The sequence below is a fragment of the Etheostoma cragini genome, chromosome 13 (genome assembly GCF_013103735.1).
Source record: "Etheostoma cragini isolate CJK2018 chromosome 13, CSU_Ecrag_1.0, whole genome shotgun sequence".
Lineage (NCBI taxonomy): Eukaryota > Metazoa > Chordata > Actinopteri > Perciformes > Percidae > Etheostoma > Etheostoma cragini.
In genome coordinates, this window is record NC_048419.1 from 17,131,299 (window position 1) to 17,145,542 (window position 14,244).

The 14,244-nt window shown below is 41.5% G+C and overlaps 2 protein-coding genes and 1 long non-coding RNA gene across 5 annotated transcripts in view; 1 reads left to right on the forward strand and 2 right to left on the reverse strand.

Moving 5' to 3' along the window:
* Positions 1–14,157, forward strand: part of LOC117956065 — a 19,374-nt gene extending 5,217 nt beyond the window's left edge. Inside the window, exons 2-4 of the long non-coding RNA XR_004659171.1 lie at positions 4,432–4,436; positions 11,621–11,624; positions 13,912–14,157. This is a non-coding gene — a long non-coding RNA (uncharacterized LOC117956065). The remainder of the gene's footprint in view (positions 1–4,431; positions 4,437–11,620; positions 11,625–13,911) is intronic.
* pou4f3 (POU class 4 homeobox 3) lies at positions 1,902–5,760 on the reverse strand. The gene is made up of 2 exons (XM_034890908.1): positions 5,513–5,760; positions 1,902–5,157 (listed from the first exon to the last, which is right to left on the reverse strand). The coding sequence occupies exons 1-2, from the start codon at positions 5,630–5,632 to the stop codon at positions 4,216–4,218; spliced, it is 1,062 nt and encodes a 353-aa protein (XP_034746799.1). The 5' UTR covers positions 5,633–5,760; the 3' UTR covers positions 1,902–4,215.
* The window catches only part of rbm27 (RNA binding motif protein 27), a 19,843-nt gene continuing 15,793 nt past the window's right edge, over positions 10,195–14,244 (reverse strand). For all 3 annotated transcript variants that reach the window (XM_034890907.1, XM_034890906.1, XM_034890905.1), the window contains 4 exons: positions 13,492–13,719; positions 13,274–13,357; positions 13,026–13,145; positions 10,195–12,474 (listed from right to left, as the gene is read on the reverse strand). In XM_034890907.1, coding sequence (XP_034746798.1) covers positions 12,379–12,474; positions 13,026–13,145; positions 13,274–13,357; positions 13,492–13,719 — 528 coding nt within the window. In that variant the 3' untranslated portion in view covers positions 10,195–12,378. The remainder of the gene's footprint in view (positions 12,475–13,025; positions 13,146–13,273; positions 13,358–13,491; positions 13,720–14,244) is intronic.

The following is a 14,244-nucleotide window of genomic DNA, read 5'->3' on the forward strand; positions in this document are numbered from 1 at the left end:
TGGAAAACCAAAAAAAGCGAGTAGACCCGAGGCGAGTCGAGTAGATACCACGCAGTGGAAAACCGCCATTAGTAACACCAAAATAAAAAGGATACCTCAAGTAAAGTACTGCATTCAGAACTGTACTGTACTGTACTTTAGTATTTTTGGAACAATTTAACTAGTAAGTATAAAATTAAAATTACAGATTGTGCAGGCTAACTGACCTGAGTTATATAACACCTATAATCATTCCTGATGCATTAAGTGTGAGCAGTTATTTAAATTAAATTGTAATGTTACTGTTTTAATCGTGTATGTGTATATGTATATATATTTGTTTATTATACGTCTTTTAGATTATCTGCAAAGTGACAAGTAAAAACAAAGTGCCTCCCCTTAAATTGTATACAGCAGAAATATAAGGTAGCGTACAATAAAGATATTACTTGCGTGCATGTAATTAGTTATTTTCCACCACTTCTATCTATAGCTACAATACGCATTATGTCTGCTGTCTTCTGAATAGAAACACACATGTTCTGTGCATTCACTCAAAAAAAAGGTAGAGAAGGGAACAGGAGCAAGAGCATCTCCTGCTATAACTTTTCACAGACATCCATCACCCTGGCCTCAAGTTTCCAGAGAGTAACACAATCTGTGTGTGTATGTGTGTGTGTGTTTGTGTGTGCGTGTGTGTGTGTGTGTGTGTGTGTGTGTTTCAGCAGTAGGTTGGTCCCCTGGTTTGGCTCTTGATGATAACAGAAGGTGACTAATAGAGAGCGCAGAGGTAGCTGTCTTCCTTCGCTGTGGTCACATTCGTATTTGTTGCTACTGGCATTGGATGAATTATTGAGTTTTGGGTGTCTTGGCTCCGAGCCCGTCCCTCTTTGCATTCCCTCACTGTGTGTGTGTGTGTGTTAAAGTGAGTGTGTATGTATGTAAGTGCATTCATTTTTTAGCAATTAAACAGAGCTTCCATCCTCATTCTGTCAAAAAAGGTCTTCCCTGCATGAAAACATCTCAAGTAAACACTGTCTCTATCTATCTCACACTTCTCTCTCTCTCGCTCCCTCTCTATCTCTCTCTCTCTCTCACACTTTCTCTATCTATCTATCTATCTATCTATCCATCTATCTCACTCGTTTCTCTCTCTCTATCTCTCTCACTTTCTCTATCTATCTATCTCACACTTCTCTTTCTCACACACACACTTCTCCCTCTCTCTCTCTCTCTATCTATCTATCTATCTATCTATCTATCTATCTATCTATCTATCTATCTATCTATCTCACACACACACACACACACACACCCTTCTTTCTCTCTATCTATCTCTCTATCTATCTATCTATCTATCTCACACACACACACTTATCTCTCTCTCTCTCTATCTATCTATCTATCTCACACACACACACACACACACACACACACACACACACACACACACACACACACTTCTTTCTCTCTCTTTCTATCTATCTATCATCTCTCTCTCTCTCTCTCTCTCTTTTAGTTGGTTTGTCTATAGATCTCTCCTAAACATTTTCAGTCTCTCACTAGTCTTAAATTGGCTCTTTAATTCAGCTTGTTCATAATTGTTTTAACTATGAATCAACTTGCACTAGGTTCAAAACGAGTTTTCATATTAGGCCTGAGCATGATGCAAAAATTGGCCCCAGCACACATCCATTATATTGCATGAGAAAATGCGATATACCTTTCAGCTGCTGCTGAATAATTCAAGTGCCCTCAATCGCCACATGCCGCTAACGCTTACAAGTCTTCAGCTCAACTTTCCACATAGCGAGTGCGTTATGATATCAATACGGCTATTGCAAAGATCAATTATTCACACTGCGAAGCTCTTTTTTTTTTTTTTACCTTTACAATTACGTCAGAAACACACAAAGCTGTGGGATGTTTGAGGCCTACTCGTTCTCATTCTTATAGGGTTTGATGACATGTGTTTAATCACGAAACATCAGCTGAAACATGTAAAACATTTCCAAACAGATATGTGACACAATTTAGAAAGAGGCATATTAACATATTAATGACAACAAGTAACATTTGCATTTTATCCGGCCTTCCCTTTAAAGAAATCGTATTTAACACCATTAATTACAGACTGGGATTAATCCCATCTCAGCATCAAAGGGAATATTAATAAGAGCCACAAACGTTTCCGCGTAATTGCCAAGTATTGATCCCCTGGCTGAAAACACCCTGCGACGGTCTCACTGGGAACACCAGCCAAGCGCATGTTGGGCCTGGGAGGGTTCCGGAGGAAGCTCTTCATCATTAGCAGTAGGCTAGCCTAAATGTATTATTATTATTATTATTATTTTAGAAATGTTTGATTAATATCTGGGAGAACGTGTCCATTGTTTGGAGCTACCAGAGGATAAATCCGGAATTAGAAGTCAAATTTGATTTAAGTTAAGGATTTTAAATAAGTCTGCCAAGGGAAGATTTATTGAAATTAAATTAAACAACCATAATAATAATAACATTAATAATAATAATACCAATTACAGTACTGTTGGCTTCGGGAATTTAATCATAAGTTAGTGAAAGGGTTCCCTATCTGCTTAAAACAAAATAATAATTACTTTAATAAAGGGGGGAAATACTTACTTAGTCAAACAAGTAAAAAAAAAAAAAAATTATACTTTAATTTCCCTGCTTCCTCGGTTAACCTGTTGGATCCGGTGCGTCTCTCCCTAGAGTTCCCAGTCAGACTTCCACTCCCAACTCCTCCGCATTACTTCATTTTATACCAATATACGATTAATATTGTATCATCATTACTTAATCATTTCCAACCCAATGCACGACATAACCCGGTGACACGAGGGCGTCCATAATTAAAAGCGCCCTCGTCGGAGGTGGGAGAGGGGCCATCAGCAGCGTGTGGAGGACGCACGCTCCGCGGTGGGAAAATAGATGCCTTTATTTTTTTCTGATGCTTATATCATGTACGACAATACATATTTAATCCCAGCAGAGGTTTAGGGAATCATAAATAAAACAGTCAGGCGAGTTCCCATAAAACAAACAAAGATAGGTGCAGCTTAGGATGTGTAAGGGAGTCCATTCTGTTGCTGTAGTTGTCCGTCGTAAACCAACGTATATTACGCATGTATAGGTCTCAATAATAAATTAATATAGCACAAAAATAACATCGTTGCCTTAAAGGTGTTTTTTTTTTTTTTTTTTTTTTTTTTTTTTAGAAAATAACAATCAAGTTTAAATTTCACACTATTTCATCCCAAGTGAAATCAAGAGTGAGGAAAAATTAAATACTTAATTTAGGTGATACTTTATATGTTTGGGCTATATAATCGATATAGGTCTATAGCTCACCTGTAATGCTCCAAAACATGTTCACATCAAAACATTAAAATAGCAGCAGCCCAAAGCCACACGGATGTGCCTCAAATATGACGGTGTCATTTCCATTTCTAAATAATTCAAGATAAACAGACTCAGGGTGTCATTCCTTGTGTAATTACATAACTGTAGAATAATTATTGTACCTACTTTGTGCGTTGATGACCATCAAACAGTTAACGAAGAGAGCAGATTTGTTTGCAAAAATAAATTGTGATTTTAAAAAGGTGAATATTTTGATCCCTCATCATTGAACTCATTAGTCTGAATTCAGTCAAAAAATAAGTGAGAACACAGTTGAAGATGGTGTAGGCTACTTCTGCACATGTGAGCCAGTGATGCGGATCAATATTACAAAACAAAATCTATTATCTTGTTATGAAATCTCCATTTCCTTCTCTTTTAAAATATTCACGCTGCATCAGTTATCTAACAGCCCTGACACTTAAACAGCCCGTAAACACATTTTAGCCTTTAAACTCCACTTCATAGATAAAAAAAGTGAATTAAAGTCCCTGAATGTGACAAACTGTCAGGGTGGATTCGTTGAAAGTTCACATTTAGTTTTCGCAACATACTTGATCAACAACATCAAATGCACCCTCCTCACAGGTAGAACACAATCATTTATGAGTCCCACATTAATAACAAAATCGAAAAAGTGCAACAACGAAGAGTGAGTGACACGAAATGAAAAATTGAAGTCTTTTTTTTGGAGATAATCCCAGACGAGACGTGAACAGCTGTTGATAAATCCCTGTTAGTTAGGCTACTTAGGCTATTATTAATCACTCGATCAAAAATGTAGTAGGCTATTTTATTCATGATGTGTGAAACTCAGTGCACCGCAGAGTACTTCATTCGTTTCTGTTTTTGCCTCTGGTTGCAAAACCACACTCGAACCACATTCTTTTTCAGGTCCAGTTTTTCGGCGATGGCTGCAATCTTTTCCGAAGAGGGCCGGGGCTGGATGGCAAAGTAAGCCTCCAAAGAGCGCTTCTCCGGCGCGGCGATGGAGGTGCGCTTTCTTTTCCTCTCGTTCCCGTTGAATAGGTCCGGTTTGCTGCTTTTCTCCCGGTATGCAGCCTCTGCTTCCTCGAGCCAGGCCTGTAGGACCGGCTTGAGCGCTATCATGTTGTTGTGGGACAAAGTGAGGGACTCGAACCTGCAGATGGTGCTCTGGCTCAAAGACCCCACTCCGGGGATCTTGAGGTTGGCCAGTGCCGACCCGACGTCCGCCTGGGTCACTCCGAGTTTGATCCTCCTCTGCTTGAACCGCTCCGCAAAGGCTTCCAGCTCCCTGGGATCCGACTCCACGTCGTTGATGCACGCCATGCCGCCGTGCACTGACAGTGAGTGGGGGTGGGCCATGTTGGCCATCGCCTGGTGCAGCTGCCCCATGGTCTGCAGGTGGTGGTGAGGATGCTGGTGGTGGTGCGCCGACGTGGTCATCCCTGGAGGCTCCGGAGCACCCATCCCGGTCACGGCCAGGCTGGAGGAGAGGTGGTCCAGGAGGTCCCCTGCCTCCAGGGTCTGTCCGAGGTGGTGGTGGTGGTGATGGTGGTGGGAGGCGATGGTGGAGGGCACGTGGGAGATGGGCACGGTGGTGGAGGAAGAAGAGGAGGCTGAGGTGCAGGGGACACTGCTCATGGTATGGTAAGTCACGTCTGGTTTGAACGGGTGGTTCTTGCCGTGAGAGACAATGCTGTCAGCAGCCGCCAGAGCCTCTGCCCGTGCCAGCAGGCTCTCATCAAAGCCTCCGAATATATTGCCCTGCAGCTGCAAGCAAGAGTGCGCATACTGGAGTCAGTGGGGAATTCTGTCAGGCAGCTCTCAGGATCTAAAAAACATTTTCCAAAGGCAAGCAGCGCTGAGGAGAGGAGAGAACCCTCCTAAACGCGCAGGTCATAAAAATTAATATGGAAGCAAGCGCATTGCTTGAAAAGACATGTGGATGAGAGGGGGGGAGGGGGGGGGGGGGCACAGAGAGAGGAGAGATAGAGAGAGAGAGAGAGATAGCGGATAGAACAAAGTCCTGTCAAATCAACTTTACAGACATTTCCAGTTATATTTCCCCCTCCTCTCACCCAGCAGGCCTATCCTCCACAGTCATGCTCCCCCGACCTGAACGTACCTGCGGGGCGGGCAGACAGACTCTGCGCATGCCCTCCGAGCCTGAGTGCAGGCCGGGATACTTGGGCTCGTGCAGAGCCGGGTGCATGGAGAAATGCTGCTTGCCGTTCATGGTCATCATCCTCCTCCCTGCAAGCACCTCGCAAGCAATGTGGCCCCTGACATGAACACCGGGGAGCGGATAGCTACAGAGCTCCTCTGCTCTTCTTCACCAGACTGAGCTGTTAACATCGGCGGCACCTCCCGGCATCCCTCTCTCCCTTTTCTTATCCCCTCCTCCCCTTCTCTTCTTTTAGCCTCCCTCCCCCTCCCCTCCCACCTGCTACTCTGCTCAATTTACAAGTTGCCAAATGTTGGCCTCTGTGCGCAAGCATCAAATGAACCCAACCAAATTCACAAATTATATTGTAAGTAAACCTTCTTCATTGACGATATCGTTATCATGACTTCCAATGAAATTACTAATATTTTGTGCTAATATTTATATTTGGTGTGACAAAAATAAAACCATGGATTCCTCCACTACAGTAGTCTAATTATTTCAGAACCATGGACAGCGCAGCTACCCTGTGGTTACCATGCACACCTGCAAAATGGTGGTCAACATTTTTGGTAGGCTACTGCATGCTTCCAATTGTATCTCAGGCCTGCAGGTTGCTGGCCCTTTGACCCCAGGACCTTGGCCTGCTCTCCTTCCATGAACGCGCATCCTCGGGGCTTTGCAGCCTTCTCATGTGGCTGCCCGGTTTAAACTCACGAAGCCGGGGTGGACGGGCCGAAAGAAGAGACAGGCGGGCAGAGGCGGACCGATGACACAGCGGGTCCATCTGATCCCGTTGGCCGCCTCTCTGGTTCCCCAGACTCTGAATAATTTAGCTGCATGGTGGCAGGCATCCATTACCACGCTGGCATGTTCTTATTCATTACACAGATTAAAACAGCTGAGATCTTTTCTCACCATGCAAACCTGTTGCAGGCTGGGGGAGCCAAACTTTTAGGAGCTGCAATGCTGACTACTTGAGTTTGGGGGAGACAAAAGACATATGGATATGATGGAGATGGAGAGGCCTTTAGACACGGGGGAGGCAGTACCTCCGTCAGTAGGGAGTTGGATTGGGAACTGGAGGGTTGCTGGTTCAAGTCCAAAGTACATTGGTGGACTGGTGGCTGGCAAGGTGCCAGTTCACCTTTTGTGCGCTCTGACATCTCTCTATTAGTGCTTATATAGGTACTGAGCATGTGTGTGTAATTTACGACTGTGTGAACAGAGCGAATTTTTGGGGGGGGTTTGAGTTTGCGTTGAGTTTTTCAATTAAAGACTGAATGTTTTGATTTTCTACCTGAGGAGTGCATATGTGAAATGCAACCACATGCCACGGATCAAATGTATCTATTTTTTAGAATATGTAAGAATAAAACAATGTTAAAGGGAGAGAAAGACAATGTGAGTGTCCTACAGAAAAGAATTAAGAAGCTATTTGTATATGAACCCCATTGAATGTATATTAGTCTAAATAAAGGCCAAAGTCCCTTTTCTTATCCTCACATTACTCTTCCCTTTTTCTCTCCCCCCAAAATCTGTTTGAAAGCTGGGTCCATTTATAATTTAGTGGTCATTGTTTACAACTCTGTCACCTCTGTGCCTTTTCAGATTTCTGAAGATTGCATGTGACATGTTTTGAGAAGAATGTTGCCATGTTGTGGCCAAATGTGAGAGCAGCTTGATTCTTTTCACCCCATCTGGCCTGCTTGCTGTACCATCCATCAGATGCCCTACTGTAACAACTGTCACAGCATGCATTACTTTACAGTGACTATGGAGTTAGCTAGAATTCAGCAGCCTTGTGTTTCTTAATCACAAACATGGTTCGGTTTCACAACTATGTTTTAACAGCTATGTCATTTTTATTTTTAATTTACACTGAGAATAACTACTTTATATTACATATACATATTATTAAGAGTTTATCTCACTTAGTTTTTTATCAATTGACTTACTAAGGCATTATACCTTAGATGCTGTATTGTAATTGTAACTTGTAATTTCATAAAATGTTTTACTATTGTAGTATGCCATAATATTAGAAAAAACATTAACTCTATTTTTTTTATTACGTTTTATAATGCATCTAGGCTGTATAAAATTGTACTGGCAGAAATTGGCTTTCTTAGAGTCCTCCCAGTCAACAGGCCACTGCGGGATTTACCCGGAACAGTGCTCTGCTCGCTCAGGCCCCAGAGAGAGATCCCTTCCCCCGGAGAGAGCCAGAAGCTTCTGCATTAAACTAAACAGACTCTGAGTGTTTTTACTTTACTTCCTAAAGTAAGAAACGCTCGTGCATTATTCAGGGATGTTTTAATACGTTGTAGTCTCTGGCTGCTGTAATTAAAACGCACGTCAGAGGTCAGCCTGTAGTCTACTGTGACGTGGTGAATTTGTGTGGGCGTGTGGGTGTCAAAGTGAGCGTGTGAGCAAGGATTGGCTTCTTCTCCGTAATAAGATGGACACAATGGAAGGTGTTGAATTACGTTGACTACCCAGATAGATGTGCCCTATCAAGGAGGCCACCGCCTAGTCTTATATTGGTGCCCATCATCTAAATAGAATTCAATGTAACTAACTACATTTTTGGAAGTAGGCCTACAGCTAGAGCAATGTTGAGCTAGGCCTACTTGTATCCAATTTTACTTGACTACTTCCATTTTATGCTACTTTCTTTCTTTCTAATTTAAAGTCACTATACTTTGGAGGAAAATATTGTACTTTGTACTCCACTACATTCATTTGACAGCTTTAGTCACTAGATACCTTTTTTCAAATTTAGATTACAAAAATAAAAAATATCATAAATTATCATGGAGTTTTATTATGGCTATCCAGCAGTTGCCTATGTAAAGTAAATACAGTACAATCAGCACTACCTTCACCAGCTGCAACATTGAAGTGATGAACACCAATATAATCCAATGTTGTAATATATGGGCCAATCTACATGAGTACTTTTACATTTGAATCTTTAAGAATATATTTGATGCAAATACTTTTGTACTTTCACCTAAGAGTTTGAAGCAGGACTTCTACTTGTAACAGAGTATTTTTGCACAGTGGTGTTGCTACTTTTCCTTGAGTAATTGATCTGAATACACCACCATAATGATGGCCAAATGAAGCTTCGTGAACCAGTGTCTATATTTTCCGAGCCCACTAGATGGCGCTCTTGGTTTTAAGAGAAAGGCCCAAGGCAGTGCATTTCAGTATTGTCTCAACCAATTGTTGAACAGCGAGCGCCATCTAGTGGGCTCAGAAAATAAAGACACTGGTTCACGACGCATCATTCGGCCATCACTACACCAACACTGATATAATTGTGATAGTAGCAATAACAATTACAGTAACAGCAGCACATTTTCCTTAATTTTATGTCTATAATTATAGAATATTTAAAGCCCTGCACTGATTTTATTGTACCATGGCCCCATTTCTGATTGGCTAACAAGAATCCGGTAAATTCATCACAAAGTAAGACTGTTCAGGTCAGCCCTAGTCTCACATTGCCAGACCTGCCTCCAAAGATGATGGGAGGAAAACATGCTCTAATTTATTGTCATTCCTTTAAACCAATCACAATCTTCTTGGGCGGCACTAAGCGCCTGATGGAGGCACAGCACCGCTGCAAAATAGTCTCAGGAAAGAACTTGTTTTGGTGGAATGTGTACGTTCAAAGGTTGTTTTGGTCATGCAATGGAAAACTCAGAATGGACAGATAGTCTAGCTAGCTGTATGGATTTATTCCTGCAAAGATCTGAGGAGCAGTTAACCATAGTCCTCAAAAATCCACTGGAGTTTAAAATAAAAGAGAGCAATCCCGGAAGTGAACATCTTGGATAGAGACTAGGCCAGCACTAGTCTAATACTTCAGCACTGTTGAGATTGGTCTGTCTCATCAGATGTAGACTATTGGTATAAAGCCCTTTTATTGGCCGCCTTTTTCAGACGGCATTCTCTATTTCTGCAACGGCATCGCTGCCTCCAGGACCAAGAGCCACCCAAGACGACAGTGATTGGTTTAAAGAAATACTAACGAGCCAAAAGGTTTTTTTCTCCTGTACCAGAATGATTGGACTTATCTACAGATCTGACACAGCACTGAGGGGATAGGTCTGCCAATGCAACACTAGGTCACCACCAACTGTCATTCCAAATCAATACACAACTGGCCTAGTAACGTTGTTAGGTACTATTTGTTTGCCAAGTCATCCACCTGACCTACGTTAAACACCAAACATACTTTTGAAACTGACAATCTGAGCACAGATTCACTTATTGTCTGTAATTGTCCACGGTATAAGTGCAATAACGCACTCCACGGTGTCTATTATGAAAATTGTAAGTGAGTTGGGGGGATTATTTTTTTTATATGTAAAGATACCTCGTCACCGCCTCAGCGGGATGTTGTGTAATGTGTCATAAATTTATGTCAACAAATTGATGTCTATGATGATTTCTATCAGATAACATGCAAAATGAAGGACGCCACACAAGTTTAAGGTAATATTTTCTGGAATGCCTTTGCCTGCATTTTCTCCCCTTGCCAATGCCAACTTCTTTTTTGGTCAATGTTTTTCTTTTTCTCCCAAAATTGTTTATTTTTTTCTCTTTCCCAGATCCAATTGAAATAGTATTTTTCTTTCTTTTTTTTTTTTTTTTACTGTCTTTCAAGCACCCCATTCCTCCATCTTTATTGGCAAAAGCAAACATGCTAGTAAATTAGAAATCCGTTTTTTTTACAAACAAAATACATGAAGAAAATACATCCACATCCTGCAAATATAAACAGTAACAAATCCAAAACTATTATCGAATAAACATTTTTTTACACCATTGTGATGATAGCATACAGAATATAGTACAAAAAGTGGGAGAGACCTTCTCTGAATCCTCACATTACAAGAACCCTGCCAGTACAGGTTTGTCCCATACAACTGCCAGTGACCTCATATAAAAAAATTACATGAGCAAATCATATTAAAGTACTAAGTGACAAATATAGACGCCTCGGCTTTCCATCGTACATGCCTAAAGCTAATTTTGAACGCCACAGAACTGAAATGTTTTAAATGGACAACTGGCAGGAGACTTCTGAGTTATCAATCAACAGTGAGATATGCATTCCAAACAAGAGTGCTACGGACATTGTAGTTGGGAAGAAAACATGTCATGTACTATTTCAAACTGTTCCGCACCCCTTTACATGTGGCGTTAGATCTGAATACTCGGTTACTGTCTGTATTGCCACGTAGGTCTCTACCTGCATGCTTGTGTAAAGTAGTGAGACTGCTACAAGCAACTAATGAGTTGCTATCTCTCTCTCTCTCTCTCTGTCCTTTGTTTTGGTTCTTATGTCTGACTGTTATTTGATATGATCCATTTAGTTGAGTTATGATACAAATTTAATATGAAAGAATAAACCTTTTGTTATGAAAATATGCACATTGTGGTTGCACTTGTTCAGTGGGTGAGACACAGGCAAAGGTGCACTAATTCACAAATAATATAGTGAGGTGCATGACTCCCACTGCCATTCAACCGAGTGTTTTCCACAGCTCAGAAAGTTAAAAAAAAGAATTAGAAATATGCTACTTATTCGACAAATTTAGTAAAATGACAGACTGGTTTAACACGAATGAAATATTCTTGCGAATAAGCAGAGATGCTAAGCACTCTTGCTTGACCGTTTCTATCCGACTGTTGAAAATAACAAAAAGAAAAACAAAAAAAACTGTAATTTCTCTTTCAAGCATTTACAAAATTTACAAAAAGTAAATCCCAAATTTTGTAAAAATTCAGCCATTCGCTGATTATGTAAGGCAAAGAAATTATATATATATTAAAATCAACTGTTCAGTATTACATTCAAACACCCGTCTGGATCTCACATTTCTTAATTGGGTGATCTGGTCCTGCCAGGCCTGTTGGGTGACCAGGAGACAGAATAAAACAAGTGGAAAATGTTACACACTCTTAAAAAATGAAAAATATAAACACGCACACGTGGGTGTTTATATCTACACAGAGTGGAACCGGACATTTACTGAGCAACAAAACAAGGGGGGTGAAGATTTGCTATAAGACTGTATCTGATGTGCATGGACACGGCAATTTGTAAACAAGTTTCGTTTTTTCTATTGCACTGGTATGCTTTTTGTACCTGCACTGACTCTAATATGGTTGCGGTACAGTCTCAGCACCTTTTGGTGCTGGGTAATGGTGGCTGTTTAGTTAGAATACAACATGCACAAACTAGCATATCATCATGCCAGCACAGTGAGTCACTGTCAAAAATATTTGGATGATTGGATACTTTAACATTTTGGGCTTGGAAAAATAAATAAATCTCTCTCTGGTAGCAACAGAGAACGTTCTAGTGGTGAAGGAATGGCTGTCCCTGAACTGAGGACAAACTCTTTCAAAAAACAAGTGAGAAAAAGGCTTAAATACAGTATGTATAAAAATACCTATTCACAGTAGACACAACCTTTGTGCAATTACTGATATTAATTATCGGGTATGCACACTGAAACTAATGTTATTCTATCTATAAGAACAACTTAACATGTATCTTTCTCAGCAAAAGTGAGAGGTTTTAAATAATTGTTCAGTTGAGGGATACAAAAACTGTTGGCCCTCTAAACTGCTTTCGATGTACAGTAAAGTAACAACAATTTTACTTTGATTAAAATTACTTAGTTTGAAAATACTGGAAAAGAAGAAAAATGTGAGTTCGGTTGTATTGATTTCATCTGCTTGTTGGGGAAAAGCAGCTACTGATTCTGCTGAAGAGCGGGTCATGACGAATCACAATGCCTTCATCGTCTCCAAGATCGGCTCTCGTATTCGTCATCTTCATCATCGTCCTCCTCTTCTTCTTCCTCTTCACCAGGCAAATACGAGCTAGCTTCCTTCTGTTTGGATGACAAACAAAACAAATCTATTGGTTAGCTTTGAACACCCAAACTGAGGCGATTATGTGATGTTTCTTTACATTAGGCCCTTTCACACAGACGGTCTAAGGCGGGACTGATCCGCCTCTAAGCTGCCTTGTGGTCTGTGTGAAAGATATGAAGAGGGAAGAAAGGGACAGAGTTGCAGTGCCCTTGAAGTCAGCAGCAAGGGTAGTCACAGAGTACAAATAACCGAACCAACGTCCGTCCGCATGAAAAGGACAGCCAAAACTTCCAAAAACATGAAAATACAGACTGAGGATTTCACCTGAAAGTAATGCAGTTTTACTCAAAGGGCTAAGATGCTCTTAGTACTGAGAGGCTTGCCCTGATTTCCCATTGGGAGCAGCAGTGAAACATTTAGAAGCACTGGAAAGAAATGTACCAGTTAAATCTGTGAATATAACTAAAACTTCCAAAAGCCGCCCTACTTCAAGTTGTCCTGTACATGGACTTCCTGTCCTGGTTTCTGGGTGGCTGTATTTTAGCCATTTGTGTGTGATGTGTCGTACCGCATTGTCCTCATCTTTAGCCTCTTCCTCCTCTGGCTCTGTTGTGACAGAGGGTGTTTTGGGCTTGTACCAGGAAATCTGCAGCACACGACCTTTGAACTTAGCGCCTTGGTTAGCTGCCTGAGAAAACAAAACAGGATAACAAGTTATACCTTTTGTATTTCACTATAATTTGATTTAGGTGATTAGAAGGAGCAAAAAAAGAAAGAAAGAGACAGACTGGTCTGATTCAGAGTCCTGCAACTTACATTCTCTGCTTCGCTTCGTGTCTTAAAGGTCATGACAACGCTGTTGGCGTCATGGTCACGGACATCCTCTACCTCACCAAATTTCTAAGATAAAAAAAAGAAAAAAGAAAAGATTAGCATGATTAACTACAGTGTAATTGCTCAACAATCAATTCAATTCTCTGTTTGACTCCTGAACCTGTAACTAAATAATAGAAAAAAAGTGTAACAGTCCTCACCACAAAGTGCGGCATTAGCTCGTCCTTCTCCTCCTGCGTAACCCCCAAAATAGCCAGGGCTCTGGGTCTGTGGTCGACCACCATGCGGTTCACAGTTCCGCTTCGCGCCATCACCTCCCGGCTGCGGCCCCTGCCACGGCCCACGTGCACTGAACCGTGCTCCAGCGCCATCTTACCTCGGCCCCGACCCCGACCGGCAGGGGGCCGGATCAGACCCAACCGAGTTGCCTAAAAGAGGAAAATTCAGTTGGTTTAATGTTCTAAAACAACTGAGTAGCTTCTTCAATGCATGCAGGCAGGAATATATGGGCGCCAGCTGGCTGTTGACACACCAACCCGATTCTCGGCCATCAGACAGTCTGGCGAGGTCGGTGACTTAAGTCTGTTCGGTGTGTTCTATGCCGTCGTCAGTCGGAGCAGCTGTCAGCGTTCATTTAGGCCGATTTGACTTGTTGGATTGGCCAGTGGGCAGTCGGACTCAACGGCCAAACTGATTGGTGGAGTGCTAGCCCTTCACTATCGAATCAATGATGGTGAGAAAACCGGACCTTACAACGCCAGTATCGTCTTATTACTAGCACTCGTATTTTCTTCCGTTCAGCGAGTAATGAAAACATCGATCCTTCTTGACTACTGTAAACACTTTCTGATTAAAACAATGATTGACGACAGCGCGCTCTGTGGTTACCAGGTCTAGAGAGAACTTCCATTATTTATGAGTTTTCATTTTTTTGGGCAACACTACAGATTAGC

Excerpts from the sequence above, each read along its gene's own strand:
- pou4f3 (XM_034890908.1), bottom strand. The coding sequence starts at position 5,632 with ATGATGACCATGAACGGCAAGCAGCATTTCTCCATGCACCCGGCTCTG. Across the intron at positions 5,158-5,512 it reads TCTGTCTGCCCGCCCCGCAG|CTGCAGGGCAATATATTCGG; the intron begins GTACGTTCAGGT and ends TCTTGCTTGCAG.